The 16,437-nt window shown below is 49.4% G+C and overlaps 1 protein-coding gene across 1 annotated transcript; it reads right to left on the minus strand.

The window, feature by feature from the left end:
- Positions 1-212: 212 nt before the first annotated feature.
- On the minus strand, positions 213-10,870 carry Pax1 (paired box 1). Its single transcript, XM_042055130.1, is given in 7 exon segments — positions 213-317; positions 2,664-2,890; positions 2,893-2,913; positions 7,416-7,638; positions 8,046-8,188; positions 9,554-10,183; positions 10,609-10,870. Coding segments are annotated over 7 exon segments (1,611 nt in total).
- Positions 10,871-16,437: the final 5,567 nt, after the last annotated feature.

Raw genomic sequence — 16,437 nt, forward strand, 5'->3', positions numbered from 1 at the left:
CCAGGGCTCCAGGTGCAGAGATCAAAATGTCATCTTTCAAATGGGATTGAAATTCTGCATCTCCCACCAACCTTAGAGAGAATTCTTCCCACCCTTTTAACAACTAAACGAATTCGTCTCCAGTGAAACCAAGCAAGGAAGCGCCAATCTGACTACTGATGGCTCCTACAGGCGTTACTACACTGGAGGGTCTCACAGATGGGACTCAATGGCTAGGGGGGCTGCTGACCTCTGTCACCCTGAATGGAGCAGGAACTTAAATCAGGTTCACTGGGACCCTTCAGAGTCCCAGACTCAGAAGTTTCATCCCTCAGTATCTAACAGGAAAAGCCAAAGCCTATTGGCATTGTGACTATCCTGTGACCCTTTATATATACTGCCCCCCCACCAAACCAGAAGCCAAAAGGACTCACCTTTCATCACAGGCGATCAAAAACAATGGGGAAAGATCTAGATCTGAGAAGTGTTTCTCTTGCAGGTGGGATATATATATATGGATATATATATATCCTTATCTCATCCTGATTTAGATTTCACGGGCCTCTAACCCTTTATCCCTGAGCAGCTTACACACAGTTGAGAATGCAAGGTAACATGTGGTGGTGAAATTCAGAGATGGAGACTGCAGTATAAATACTTCCAGTGTTTACAGAAAGGGTCTGCCCAATGCCTAAACAAGTCAGTCCTTCTCCAGGAAGCAAGAAACTCCAGGTCCCTGAACTCAAGGCCAGGATTCTCAGTGAGATGAGGGTGCACTCACCCAAGCTCATCAAGGCCAGCTGAAGGCACAGAGATCCTGCTACTCCTTCATACTTTCCCTCCCCACTCTCCTTTGGATTCGCTTCTCTGCAGGATCTACTGGCTTGTGGAAAGCTGGCCAGACTGACCTTGGACTCCAAGTCCCAAATCTGACTCTCAGATGCTTTGAGTTCTGTCACTCATTCTGTGTCCAAGCTCTGTCTTCGTAGCTTGCTGTGTTCATTCAGAGAAAGCTAATCCATCACTAGCCCTCCATATCTTTATCGTATAAGACGGAACATTTAAAGACAAAAGACTTTAAAACCTGAAAAGTCTCTGTGTAAAGGAAGTGAGTACGGGTTTATATCCAGTAACTTCAACAGGTATATTCCTTTTTAAATGGCAGCGGAAATTCTTTCCCACAGGTCTTAAGACCAGAGCAGGGCCAGAGCCACAGCAGGCAGTGCCCCTTTTGAGCGGTAACTCAACTCAAAGGTCTCTTCCCTGCTTTCAAAACGCACTGGGAGGTGGGGAATCAGGCAGAAATTCCTTTGTAGTTTAAAAGCACTTGATTGTTGGTAACCTGAGATAATTTCCTTAGCTTTAGAATGCTAGGGGGGGGAAAAGCCCTCCGTTGTCACCCACTGCCTTTCACGCTTTAAGAATTCACTTATTTTAGGGTGGCTTCTGCAACTACCTCTGCCCTCAGATCTCCAAAGCTGAGCTGCCATTTCCTGGGCTCTTGTCAAGCTGGTCCTGAAAGGGAAAGGGAGCTGCAGTCACAGTGGACTGCGGAAGCCCGGACAAATATCCCTATGCGAGTCACTTTCTTTTCCACCATCTGCCCAAGCTGGCCAGTGAGCCCTCAAGAAAATCAAGGAAACATTCTCTGATGGTGTATATCCTGGTGGGGAGATGGGGAGCTCAGGATGAACACAAAACACTGTCAGGGACACAGACTTTTTCCCTCACCGAGCGAGGTTCAGACTTTCCTTTATTCAAAGGCTGCCACGTTTAACAGGTGATGTCAGACTCACCAGTAATATGTTTATCACTACAAAAATTACGTTATACTCTGAGTCCCGCCACCAGTGTGTCTGAACTTGAATTCAATTAATAGCCCTCTTGCCTAGCTCCAGCAGATACCTCCTGGTTCCTGGTTTTTGTCAGCCCCTATTCCTTGCAAACCAGAAGCCAGAATGAACCTTGGCACCCTGAAGCAGTTTTGTTCTTCAAAATTAACCAATGTATGAGCCTTGAATACTCCCAAACAATGCTGATGGGCTTGCTGTTAGATTTAGGCAGTGCTGGGTAGAGAGGGCTAGCCCCAGGGTCCCTTTTCCGTCTCCTTTCAGGTGACGTTGAATCCAGAAGCAAAGCCAACTCAGTCACTGTGCACAGGAAAAAAAAATCCAACAATTTTCGGGGTGATAGGGGAGCAAGTCAAGGCAGGTGTAGTCTGGTTTGTAACTATAAAATATATGATAAAGGGCTTTGGCTTATTGCTCCTAAATCAAGCCCCCACTCCCTTGGGACTGGGTTCTCAGAGGAGTCAGGGGTATAGAGAAGGGATAGCCCTTTGGAGAGTGCATTGAATCTTTCGAGGTGGAAGAAAGGAGTCAGAGAAGCTGTATAGAGATGAAGAGGACTCTGGACCGTTGATGGTGAGAAAAGAAAGAAGAGAGACTAGGAATTGGACAGAAAAGGGCAGAGTAACAGGAGGAGTAAGAATTGAGACGGAGACTGTAGGGGGTGGAGGGAGAGAGAGAAGGGGAATAGGAAAAGAGGATGAATATAGATGGGGGAGTAACAAATTTTTTAAGTTGAGGCTGTGGTGGCTGGAGTCTCTGTCGGAGCTAGAATGCTTCGGAGGATGCAATCTAAAGCCAAGGTTCAGAAAAGCCTAAAAGATCCCAGGGGCTCACTGCACTAAGGACTAGTCCAGCCGATACTGGCCAGAGGCAGGAGGAGGCCGGGGCAGCGCTGGGCCCCAGCTCCTTATGTCCTGGCGGAGGCCAAGTGAGCTGAGCCATGCAGCCGGCGGCTCCTCTGTTTGGGCTGTGGCTCTGCGAGGGGACAGGCCCTAGGAGGTTTGAGGCTGGGATGGGCAGTCCGTGTAAGCTACCAAGCGCGTCTGTGGTCTTGCGCCCGGGCTGGGGGGCTTCCTGTCGGCCCCTGCGGAGGAAGCACAGGAGCATCGGGTCACTGCCAAAGTCTTTGCAAGTGGAGCAGGACGCCATCAAGTCAATGCCTGGAAGAGGGGGGACGCTCACCCTTCCCTGTCACTTCCGAGAGCTAAGTCAGGTTAGGCAACTGTATCCTCTTCACCAGGCGTTCACTCCAGAGGATGACCACGGAGGCAAGCCTTCCCCCTCTGCCCTGGATGCCAGGGGTAGTGTGGAGGTCTCCAGCTCCTGAGGAGACTTCAGAAGATGACTAACCCGGTTCTGACTCTCGACGCCTCAAAGAGAGTCCTCCCGACCCCCACCCATCGATCCACTCCAGACCCCAGCAGGATGAGCAGGTGCCAGGACTGGAAGTGGGAGGGGTGCAGAAAACGAGCCACCAAACATTCCTGGGGACCTCCAACAGGAACCAAGGTATTGCTTTAGGTAAGCAGCGGAATACTGCGAGCACAGCCCCTCCTGGGGTCTGTGGACCTCAGGATTAAGTGGCAGCGGGCTTGCCAGCAGATCAGGCGGCATTCTCGGCATTGCTCTATTATTTGGGGTTTTGGGAAGGGGCCCAAGTTTTGCTACTGGAAGCCAGAAAGTGACGCCACGATTGTGCAATCCTGTTTTTCCTTTCCCGGGAACTCAGTGCAGTCTTTCCTGTACCAGGAGACAAAAACTAATGATCTCTAAAGGGGAGCGTTTTCGGTTTTCCTTCCCCTCCTGCCGTTATAAGTCCCCCCCTAAACCAACTCAATTCCATTCCGTGAGAGCGATCTCTTACTTGCCAGCTGTCCTCTGAGCCCCAGACATAAAGAATTGTGACTGTCCTATCTGAATGTAACAGTATATGGAGGGACACACACACACACACACACACACGCACGCACGCACGCACGCACGCACGCGCACACGATTAGTGAAAGATTTTGAAGCTCTATAAAGACTTTCAATGACAAAACCCCAGGTTCTTCCCCATCTCTCAAGAAGCAGTTATTTGAGCTTTTTTTTTTTTTTTTACACTTCATCCACACACTTCAAAAATGGGGAACTGTTTTAAAACATCGGAGGAGGAGGAGGAGGATTCTCAGGCAAGAGTGAGTTACCTTAGAGATGAGTGGAAAAAATAAAACCCCTGGAGCCAGGAGAGGGATTCCACCCTACTTAGGCAAACTCTCCTTAGCTTTCATCTCTGTCTCAGCCCCCTCCCCTTTTAGACGTGAGTGTGTACCATTCTGGGGACCTCCAGCTAGGGTCACTTGGCATACTTTAATCTGTAGGAGATGACTGTGGTGGACATCTTAAAATACAAGAATAGCAAGGGCTTAGCACTGTGTGGCAGGACCAAGGGAGGCTCAGAACTCCACCAAGAGAGAAAATGGCTAGCGAGGAGTTCTATACTTTGCAAAAAATGCTAGTCATTCATGACACCATTCTCTTTTTGGTATCCTGCAAGCCCTAACTTTGGATCAGCAATAATCAGAATAAAATTAAAATTCTCTTTAACAACTATAAATAGCAAATTTTCCTTGTGTGGGTTTTCTCGCTGGAAGCCAGAAAATGACGCTCACAGATTTGATTTCTAAATCTCACTCTCCCCCCCCCCCACCTCCTTTTTTTTTTTTCTTAATCCCTCCTGGGAGCAATTTTAGAACCCCTAAAGGTTTCCTGGTTTCTGTGAATGTCTTTTGCCTTGAAAGGAGGGTCATGGGGGACGGGGTGTCTGTCACCGGTGGGCAGGCAAGTTCTTGCGTGAGTGAAGAGGCTTTGGGTGGATGTGAGTGTTTTTTAAAACCCCACACCTCCTTGTGTGAAGAGAATAAGGTTTTTTCTCAGTTCCCAATAATTAAAGTTCCCATTCCAGAGATGAGAAACAAATCGTTTCTTGCCTGCATAGGAGGGAACCTTCCACCAAGAAAAGTAGTAAATTGTGAACATAAGCTGATATTTGAGGCTCTAGGCTGAATAACCAGTAAGATGCCCATTTGAAGGTAACTGGAGGGACACTCCAGTGTAAATTGTATTCTGGGTAGGCATCAGTTCATCAAAATAATTTGATTTTACTAAGTATTCATATTCATATGAACTCACTGTTTCCACAATTTTGTATCAAATAGTTAATTAAATATTATAAATATGATATTATAAATTTAAAAAATTGACCTTAAATTTATGAAGTAGCTTTCTCTGAAGACTTAATTGTTGAAAGTAAATGGCACTGTATTGTAAACTTTGCCTCGACTTTTCAAAGACCATTTAGGAAGCAATCTCTAAAATCTGATTTTCTACCCAGGAGAAGAGAGTAAAGTCACACTCCACGGTAGTGTGTAATTCTCACGCTTCACAGAACAGGTGCTTAGTGAACAATTCTTTTTACACTCCCTGAACATAAATGGTTGCATGCCAGTCTGAAAAAATCGTTTATCAAGATGGGTGCGGATAATTCCTTTAACCAATTTTTTTCAAAGGAACTTTGTGGGTCAGGACAGTATCTTACTAATTTGGTGACCAACATTAAAATAAAATTTTATTTTATTTTATTTTATTGAAGGAAGCAGATAAGAGAGCCGCAGGGCAGGGATACAATAGCTAGCGAGATGTTCTGTTTCTAAAAGTTGTCTGAGAAAGACAATCAATCAGAAATAGAAATAAACCCAAATACAGATCCCTGACCAAGTTGACTACAGGATTTTAGAGTTAAGAGCTCCTGCGATCACCTTTGGATCTTATCCGCCACACTGCACCACCTGTTTCTAATGTGGGGTAACGGGACTGGAAGCACCCTCGGTACAAAGGGACCCTTCTGAAAATGGACTACTTCCCTCTGAAGTCAAAGAACTCTTTATTTTCCTGTGTCTTCATTCCCCTTGGGATCAATCCAGGAGAACTCACTTAAATTCGTGGCTATATTTATTTAATTCAAGTAAACCTGCTCAGTTAAGCTCTTTACGTAGTGCAGCAAATTTGATTCCGATATCATTATCAACAGTCCTGAGTTTCAGTGGGAGAAGTGGAAGATCTGAGTGAAATCCCCACACTGCAACCTTCATCTATCTTTAAATGTAAGGCTATTGGGAGTTCATAACCTTAAGATTTCAGAGCTCCTTCTTGGATGTTCCTGCAAGTAAGTAAGTAGTATTATCCTATTAGTTAAACAAAATTAAAATAAATTATCCATGTCAGTCAGTTTTCTGCACTTGAATTTCTGAATAATTAGGCAAATGAGCATTATCTTAACATCCTAGGATATGAATGTTCTCTTAAAAATATTTAAAAAAATGCAAAAGCTGTTTTCTTCCTTTAGCTCACTTCTATGGATGGTACCCTAGTCTTCCCTTCCAGCACTCAGATCCTGTCACTCTGCCTCACCAAAACTCCATGGAAATAACTCTTTTTGTCTGGGAGTCACCATCATCAGCCACCAACCCCCACTGCCACCAACCCCCACTGCCACCGCCTCTAGCCTTAGTAGGTATAAGACAGACAAGGTAAAGTTTCTTTTCTTAGCCCAGAACAGCAATCTGACCCATGCTGGTCTGAAGTGTGTGTGACAGCCCCCTTCTCTGCTGAAGCTGAGGCATCCTCCCCACACACACACCATCCTGATCGGAGCAGTGAAGTTTAAATTTTTTGGCAATCAAAACCAAAATATAGGCAGGTTCATAACTGGCAGATTAAAGATCAGGTGAATTATTTCCCAAGTTCAGTGAAAAACCAGAACCCCGTGGACAGTGTGATTTAATCCATGCCGGTCCCACGGGTTGAATCTCTTAGTTGGCTTTTTAGGGAGCAGATTGCGGTGGGGGGCAGAGATGAGGTTTTAAGTCACAGCGCCCTGGGAAAGAAACAACCTGAACTTCCGAAGACCAAAGATGAAATGTTTTTTCATTTTCCCCACAGAATGCGCTGAAGAAAAAGAATCTAAGAAGAGACCAGAACCAAGGTTAAAAGGGAACTAGAAAGAACCAGATGGGCAGGGGCCAACAGAGTCCAGGTGCGAAGGTTGGGAGTGCCACTGGCAGGTATGCTGCCATAGAAAGCAACATTTTGCAGGCTACACAAATGTGGGCCTGGAAGGCGTTTTAGACCGTTCTTGGGATGGGGAGCCTGAGGCCAGAGAGGAGCAATAACTTGACCAATGTAGCAAGAACTCCGAATCTACCACACCTAAAATCGTGTTTACCGGCCCGATTTTCTTCCTTCTCTCTCAATAAAGTTAAAAGGGGCGGTTTGAGGGAGTCTCTCAGTCTCCCTGTGTCTTTTCTTAGGTACATCTGATAGAGATGAATCTGCCCTACCGCAAGAAGCTGCATAGTTAACTCGGGTTTATTTCTAGTATTCTAGAGTCTCCCTCCCTTCCCTCTCCACCCAGTTCTCCTCTTCTCCTTTCCTCCCCCCTCACTCATTTTTCTCCCTCCCCTCTCCTCTCTCTTCTGCCTCCCCGGCTCCTCTTCCCACTTCCTAACCCCTCCAGTATCCTGACACCTCCCAGATGGTGCCCCTCACCTTCTCGGCTGGGGTGTTTGAAGGTCATTGCTGCTGCAAGCTCCCCGCCGTGCACCGCCACACCAGCTCCGTGGGGCGCCAGCGGGGGTCCCTGGGTGGGTGGCCAGGGCGGGCCAGGGGAAAGGTAGCCGGCTGCTGGAGCGCTGTATACACCGTGCTGGTTGGAAGCCGGGTAGGCGCAGGCGGGAAGGAAGCCACCCACTGCAGAAAGGCTGGAGGCCGACTGCGGATAGAGACAGACTGTCAGAAACCCGGCCGACTTCTCCAGCACAGGCCAAGTTGACATGGACTCTGTGTCTTGTCGCTTGTCTCTATTCTGGTACTCTCTAGCAAACCGATTTCTCAAAATCTACTCCAATGATATCAGTGCTAATAAAAAGCAAGGAGGTCGAGGGTTTAGAGAAAAGGGGGCTTTCAGTCTTTTTTTTTTTTTTTAAATCACAAGACAAGCCAGTCTTCTTCTCTCAGAAGTTAGGCTGCTGTAAACTAGGACCTTGGGACTTGAGGACAGCAATTAGCCGCTGAAGATGCTCGCTGCCCAGATTTCTTGAAGCTTGCCTGTCTCTCTGTCTCCCTCCCCCAACCTTTCCTCTGCCCCCCAGGTCACATCCAGTCCTTTATTCTGGTTACCTGAGTGTATTTAATGTCTGCCTCCAAGGCAGGTTTCTCGAGCCCGTTCACTGCTGACGAGGCCGGGAAGGCAGCACGGTTCACACCCGCCCAGTCTTCCATCTTGGGGGAGTAGGCAGCGCCTTCGCCCCCAGTCAGGGCCCCTGCAGGAACGCAGATGCAGTGGAAGCCTGTGAAGACCTCCAGCCAGATTTTTGCAGACGAGCCAACGACCCAATGAGAAGCCATGAGTGCTGCCAGACACCCCCCTCCTGCACCTACCAGGAGGGTGCCACAAACTCCCAAGACCTTTCTTGGGAGGTAGAGGGGTGACAGGGCCCAGCATTTCTCTTTCACTCAGAGCAGAGACGACAGGGCCTGCCCTATATTTTTCCCCAACCCTTGGCCCCGCTTCCTACGAAAATATATAAGGGTCAACCGACAAAGTGACAACCAGAAAGATTCAAATTCAATGCAACTTCTCGAAAATTGTGTAAGCTTCTGGATGTCTTAATTATCATCTAAAGGTCTAAGAGTTCATTTTGGCCTGGGACAACCTCTAGGGACATTCTTGGTCTCCCAAATGAAGCGGCAACTCGGAGACCTACACCAGGCACAGGGCAGCCGAGGGAAGACTCCAGACAACCACCTGCCTCCTGCTGCTCCTTGGGAAGTGTCGTCGGTGCTATTGTTATTCTGGTTTAGAGCCACCGAGAGGAACAGTTTGTGAGGCCTGGGAAATCCGTCCCACGCCTGGGCTAAGCCGACCTCTTTCCTCAGCTTGTTTCTCTGAGACTGCTTACTGTATTCCGGAGTCTGCTAGCATAACACTAGCTGCTTGGGAAAGGGTACCGATGCTTCTAGAAAATACCCACATATATATATCGTCATAGGGAGGGCACCAAAGTTGCCTGAAATTTCTGGCCTTTTTCCATCCAACAGAAACTACCACCATTTGACTGAATTGTAATGGCAGTCAAAGCACAAATCCCAGTGACTGTCCCTGAAGAGAATGGGGCACTGTTATCACTAGTCTAAGGACAGGACTTGAAAGGCCTCTGAACCTGACAGAGATCTGAGCCATACTTACAAGGAAAAACTGATCACACCACAGGGCTCTTTCTCTTTTACTCAAAAGAGCTTCTGGGCCTGCATAAGCTATCGAAGGAACCTGAAAGCTAGAGAAAGGGTCCTACAGAGTGTCCCCAGCGGTTTGTTTGGCTTAGATTTGGGCGATAGGCATTTGCATTCTTTTTTGCAAGAATGAAAAAGTGCAATTTCAAGCCTCCGATTTTGTGGTCTGCGTCTGCTCTTCTGTTTGGGAAATATTTTCCATATTTGTCATAAAAAGTTCAAGATGTCCGAAGACTCCCACAGAAGGTTCTGGACCCCAGCTCCTGTGACCAGTCCTGAACTATTCTCTGAGCCAAATCAGTCCTAGGAGGAGAAGGACATGCACCCCCCTCGCTCATCTGCCCGCTCCCAATTCTACCCCTTTGTAGATAATTACAGAAGACATCATGACTGACCTGTTTGCTCCATAAACGTCCGGATACCCAGGATGTTGCTGACTGAATGTGCGGAGGGCCATGAACGCGGGATGCTGACGTGGCCCGCTGAGCCGGGGACCCCGGGATGACTGCCCATCTTAGTGCCCGTGGGTGACACTGGACTGGGGTACGGGTATTGGTAAATATGATTGTAGGGCAGCGCAGGCTGCGGCGGAGGCTGCTTACTTGGTTCGAAGGGACCTGGCTGCGCCAGGCTGCCAATCTTGTTTCGCAGGATGCGACTAATGGAGCTCACAGAAGGCACGTTGTACTTGTCACAGACACCATCAGCCAGGAGTCGGTCGCGAATCTCCCAGGCAAAGATGCCAGGGTCCCCCTGCTTGTAGTCCCGGATGTGCTTCACTACGTTGGGGGTGGTGACTCGGGGTTTGCTGCCCCCAATAGCCCCGGGAAGGATGGAGCCGGTCTCGTTATAGCGCGCCAGGATCTTGCTCACGCAGCCATGCGAGACCCGCAGTTGCCTACTGATGTCACAGGGTCGGATACCCAGCTGAGCTAGCTCCACGATGCGCAGGCGGATGGCATTGGGCAGAGGACGGCCGTTGACGAACACGCCACCGAGCTGGTTCACTTCGCCGTACGTCTGCTCTGCGGACGCGCCGGATAGAAGTGAGCAGGCAGGGAAGAAAACACCAGCGGGTTAGCCAAGGGTGTCCTCGAGGGCCAATGCCCTGCATCCTAGCGCGACTCTAAGGTAACCTGCAGGTCCACCCCTACCCCTGACAGCTCAGATTTTGAGAGAAAAGAGGGGTACATGTTGGCAAGAGTCAGGACCAGAGGCAAACATTGTGCGCTTCAGCCCTCCCTGCCCTCTCGCGACTTTGGTCTGTCTTCACCTCCTCCCCGAACTTAAGAGACTGTCCCCTCGAGGACCGGGGACGTCAGAGAACGCGGATCCTGAGGGCACAGAACCGTTTTGCCCAAGGAAAGGGGATCATCGGGAACGAAGTGAGGCAGAGAGTCTGAACCCAGCTCTTCACCCGCCCGCGTCCTGCCTTAGGCTCGCCCCTTACCCATCGCGCGCGGGCCGGCCAGCTGTCTGGCGCCGGAGCGGCGGGGGCTGGGCCCGGCGCAGTCCGGGAGAGCTCGGGCGCCGCCACCGCCGGAGAGGCATAGAGGGAGGGCGCGCGCGAGCCGAGGGCCGCGGCGGCTGGAGACGCGCAATGAGCCGCTGCCCAGCGCGCCACCCGCCCCGGGGCCCACCGCCGCAGCCGCCGCCGCCCGCTCCCAGGACACTCTCCAGGCCCGCGACCCCAGGCCCAAGGTGAACTTCATCCGATTGGGAGAAATTCGTCTGACCGGGAAGCTGAGGAGTGCGAGAATCAATTTGACGTGTCCTCCACGTCAATCTCTGCAGTCACGCCGGAGACTCACGAATTGGCAGCTCATTGGTTCCCGTCACCGCGCCCTGGCGTTCCCCCTCCCCGCCCAGAAACTCTACCCCTCCTCCTAGTTCCTGGCTTCCCCCCACCCCTCTGCCTTTCTCCACCCCCTCCGGAACCCATCCTGCCCCACTCCCTCCCCCCCCCCAAAACACACCAGGAACACACACCATCCCAAACCTAGCTGAGCCAGATCCTAGGACCATCCAATCTTCGTTGCCTTTTGCCACCTCTCTAACACTTTAGGGATGGTAGGGAAGTCATTTCACATCGATCATACATTAGTTTTATAATCGCCTCTACCACCATTACTAATAACATCTCGGAAAGTAGTAGTTGATCCTGGCAAGTTGTTTTAGTATGTGGGTGTCTCCATCACCTGCTGTCCTGAGCAGAAAGAAGTAAGAGACAAGCCGGGTGGATGCAGCACTCAGGGAACCGCCAAGATGAAAAGAAACAGGAGGTCCAGGTCGGTTGGGGCACCTGGGAAAGACGGTTCACGGTGGCTTCCAGAGCTGACTCTCCCGTATCTCATTTCTGTCTTACTGTGTCCATTTTGTTCTCAAGAAATTCTAATAGCAACAGTGCCTTTAAAAATATGAGGTGATTTCAATGACCCGAGGGGCACATTCTGTCTCTAATGACAAAGCCCACCCACCAAAACTCATTCCTCTATAAGAACTGACATAACACGGGGGCAGGCAGGAAAGAGTCAGGCTTGCGGCTTCCGGCCCTCAACAATCTGGCAATCTGCAAAGGGCCCAGTGGCTGCTGAGATGCTGTCCTAAATCCAGACAATTCCCTCCAGGCTATGGAGCCCTGAACTCCTCCATCCTCATAAGTCTGCCCTTGTCTTTCCGCAGCTCCTGCCGCTCCGCTAAACCACCCAGCAGTCTCCTTTCCCCACCTAAGCAGCCTTTCACACTGCGCTTGAGTCTTTGGCTCTAGCATTTAAAACCAACTCTTCTACTCTGCGTCAGTGCACAGTTCTAGGCTTCCCAGCTGGCTTTGATTTCTGCAGCAATTCCAAAGGAAGCAACAGGGTGGGGTGATGGGGTATCCTGGAGTTTTGCACCTGAACTGGTGTCTGGGGGCTAAGACCTCGAAGTCTCCAGGTGAGACCAGTAGAAACTGAGAACTTTGGGCTGATCACAAAACAGCAGGAAAGAGGGCCTGGTGGCAACAATCCCTGGAACTTCCAAGGAGAAATCAAGAAAATGCCTCTCTTCACCAGCCCATGTCCCTCCCTATACTCTAGCTCTTCAGAGTAGCCTGGAAACTACTCGTTGCACAAGAGCAAAGCCTCTGTTCAAGGCTCCTGCAGACTGACTCTGCCAGCATAGCTTTGGGAGCCCCTGACCCCTTTCCTTCCTCATTTTCTGGAAGGACTTTGATGGACCTCAATCAGCCAATACAAATGTGTGTTAGAAGGACCTAAGCCATAAATTCTGGGCTCTCCAGGGGAATTGTACAACACCCAGTTGTACTGGGGGTGGAAGTCATGGCACACACACACACACACACTCAGAGAGAGAGAGAGAGAGAGAGAGAGAGAGAGAGAGAGAGAGAGAGAGAGAGAGAGAATTGAAGACACTTCTTTATCTAGCACCTCATAGAACACAGTGCAGCCCCAGGCCCTAAGAGTCTCAGAGAGGTTGTTTGGATGTGGACGAGATTTAGGGGATCAGTGCACCCTAGAAGTTGACCCCCAGATAATCTCACTTGGAACACCAGGCCTGTACAGAACAGAGCAGCCTTCCATTAAAAATCTAGGTGGCCATGCTGGGCACGGGAGCTTTTGTCTTGCAGGGGTGCGGGGGGGGTGGGGGGCAACAAGCAAAGGAAGATGACTGCACACAGCAGTTCTTTGAGGTTTTGGGGTGTCAGGATGCCTCACCTTCAAATCTTTCTAGATGGTTTGAGATCTGATACCCTCTAATCTAGAGGCTCATTCCCAGGATCTCTATACTCTAAAGATTCATTTCCAGGATTTCGAGACAGGCAAGGGATACCAAAAAATGTGTGATCGTCCATCGTGGACTCTCCCAGATGTGAAAAGCAGGGCTTCTATCCCTGAACCCAGCGCATCTCAGAAGTTCATCAGAGTAGCTGAAGGTTGCATGTGAGGAGCCGGTAAGCATTATCAAAGAGAAGTTAAAGTTAGCCAGGCCACTTTGAAAGCTGCCTCAAGCCAACAAGGTTTGTAAGGTTGCTCAGTAGGAGCGCTTTGTTAGCTAGAAGTGCAATCCAGCCAGCCCCAAACTCCCTAGGGAAAGGCGGCTCCTGTGGTGCTGGAGAGGTGAAAGTGGGAAGGTGGAGGAGAGACGTAAGGGTTCGCACTTGGAGTCGAGTTGAGGGTGGGGGAGCTCTCGGTCTTACAGAACCTGCCAGGCTTTCTTCATCAGGATTCCCTCTCCAACAGCCAGCTATGCCCGTCTGGAATACACAGCGGTACTTCCAGCTAGGCTCCGGGAAAACCTTACTGTTTGTCGCCCCCTGTCGGGTTGGGTCCCGGTTTGGCTGCGCAGGTTCCCGCGCGGCAGGCTGGTTGAGGTGGCTGAAAGATTGGACCGCAGAAAGCAAAGTGTCTCCTCAACCTTCCGGGTTGCGGCTTGGTCATCTCCACTGTTCCGGGGCAGCTAATGGTGCATGAGGCGTGAGCAGAGGTAAGAAAGCTTGTAGATTCCTCATTTGAGCTTGGGAAAACAGTATTGCCTATGCTAAACTCAGCGTGCAACGAAGTGGGCGGTGGTTTCCAGGAGCGCGGAAGTCTTCGGGCTGGAGAACCCAGCGCAGTGAAAGCCTTGTCCACCTGGTGCTGGACGCACACAGTGAAAGAGGACCAAGGTGAGAGTCTTCAAACATTCCTAAGACCTGGCCCAGGTATCCCAAGGCCCGGAAAGTAGACGAGGCCAGCAAGTTAAAGAGGAGGCCATACAAAAAAGCTATTGTCTTTCTGGAGACTGGGAACTGGCTGCTGAGAAAGTCGCTAGGAAATATTCTGCCCATTTATCACCAGAGCCGTTAATGCAGGACCGGAATGTTCAGGCTGAGCGAATCAGTCCCCCTACATCACTTCTCGGCCCCATCTTGATGTTTGATGGGATTGTGTGGGGTAGTTATTTGGGTACAAACGATGCGTGCAATAGGCTTATTGTTCCCCAGGACCCACGTATTTCAAGGTCTCCAAGAGAAAACTAAACAAGCAGATGAAGTCCGATTCTGGCCCCGCATTTTATTCTGCTGATAAAAGAAATTCCCGGAGCAGAGCATACCCGTTGCGTTCGCAGAGACGCCCGGACTAGCCTGGGTCGAACCTGGTGCCTTAGCTTTTCAGCCGTCCTGACAGACAGCCAGGAACTGGTCGAAGTGGGTTTCGCTGCATCAGTCTCTCTTAGCTCAGGCCCTGCATTGTCGCTGCTGCATGAACACCGGGCGGTGCATTGCCCGGCTCGAAATTAAAGTCAAACAAACGGAATTTCTTTTCTTTTAATATTTGCTTTAAAAAAAGACAACACAAATTGCAGAATGCTTTGTGTAGGACTCTTAAGCGCAGCCTACCTTACTCTACAAGGACAATTTTGCAAAGGACAACTTTACCACTACAAAACACTTAAAATAAGAAAATAGATTTATTTGTTACTGTTTTTAAGTATGAAATGTGGCCAGGTGAAAGAAAGCGTGGGGAAAAAGAAAGAAAGAAAGAAAGAAAGAAAGAAAGAAAGAAAGAAAGAAAGAGAAAGAGAAAGAAAGAAGAAGGGTTGCAAATCGTGGGGGTCCTCCTGAACTGGAAACTAGCTCGCAGGAAGCGGGTGCATGCAGACAGCAACGAAGCTACACCGAAAAGTGACTGAGGTGGGAAGGAGGGACTGGGGAGAAGGGGGAGCGCACAGATTAATGACGTCAGCGGTCAGGTCAGCCTGAGGCCTGTGCCCCTTCCCCACCGTAGTGAGCCTGTGGCGTAACCTGCTTTCCCTGCTAGAACGCACACTTCCCAGCCCCCAAAGAGTAAGGAGCCCAAGGCAGTGCCAGCAAGCACAAAACCCAGCCCCGACAACAGCAAGCTCCATCCCCTGAAGTTCCTACTGACAGATTCCCCAGGCTGCTTTTCACCTGGCCTGCTAGCGTCTGCCCGGCTCTTTGCCGAGGCTGGCTCTATCTCAGCTAGCCTGAAAAAGTCGGGGCAGCAGGCCTGAGTCGATAGAAACTGTTTCAAGAAACTTTGGCCGCTCACAGTGTCCTTGGAAATGCAGGATGAGAGAAACGAAGAAAAGAAAAAATATTTTTCCAAGCTCTTCAAATGAAAGGAGTAAATAAGAACAGGTAACTATTTTGCAAATAAAACAACCTTGGATCCTCCGTTAGGTTCAGAGACTGGAGGGGAAATAGCAGAAAATAAATTTGGTGTTCAAGTCCATTAGAAACAAACAGGGGGAAATTGGGCATGAACAGCGAAGATCTAAGAAACCCTGCTTTGAAATGTATTCGTCATTTAGCTTTCAGTTGCAGAGGTTGCATTTGGGTGATAAAAAATAAACTATGAAAGCCAATAGCGTTTTCGCGGGAGAGGGAGAGTTTCTCTGAGCTTTTGAAGGGGCCCCCCGCTGTCCTTGGTTTATGTAAAGCCTAACCTGACTAAAATCCTGAGTTCTTATTGTATGCCTCCCCAACTTCCCTGACAATGGGCAAGTCACATGAGCCTCAGTTAACCTCTGTGTGAAGTTACCCACATTGTACAATTAGACTTATTTCATCTCATCACACACACACACACACACACACACACCACACACACACACCACTTACACCAAATTACAGAAGGCCCAAGTCATGGTCAAAACGCCACCTTTGTGCCGGTGCTAAAAATCTAAACAGCAACCTTAAAATTGGAAACATTGGGAGAAACTTCAGCTATGCACGGAGCATATCTTCTGAGTACTTGGGAAAGAGGGGGAAATCAAAGAATGGCCATGGGAGGAGAGTATAAAGGGAAAATGTGGCATTTACAAAGGGAACTGAGTGGGTGGTGGTGTGCCAGTGTTGGAAAGGACCTCTTAAAAAGCAGGGGTGTACCAGGGTCTCCTTCTACCTAAAGGATGCTCCCGCTGATGAGACTGGCTCAGCTGCAAAGACTGACATGTGAGCCGCATCCACACTGGCCCAGCCTAATAAGAAACAGCTTGAAGTGTGCGCCTGTGAACTCAAGGGCAGAGCTTTGGAGATTTCTACTTCTGCACAGACTTAGAACAGAGGATAGACGTGGGAACTGGAAGTGACTTATTGGAGCCTCTTGTCTAAATTAGGACAGTGCCTGCCAGACCTCATTTGCTTGGGTTTCTCGGATTTCTTATTAGACATCAGTCTTCTCCACTCTTCAGCACAGAGAGGATCGTTTATACACACGCTGGAAATGTGGTAGTTAGGTTTGCAGAGTGATTGCTGACATCATTTCACCACGGG

This window comes from Arvicola amphibius, chromosome 5 (genome assembly GCF_903992535.2).
Source record: "Arvicola amphibius chromosome 5, mArvAmp1.2, whole genome shotgun sequence".
In the NCBI taxonomy this organism is placed as follows: Eukaryota; Metazoa; Chordata; class Mammalia; order Rodentia; family Cricetidae; genus Arvicola; species Arvicola amphibius.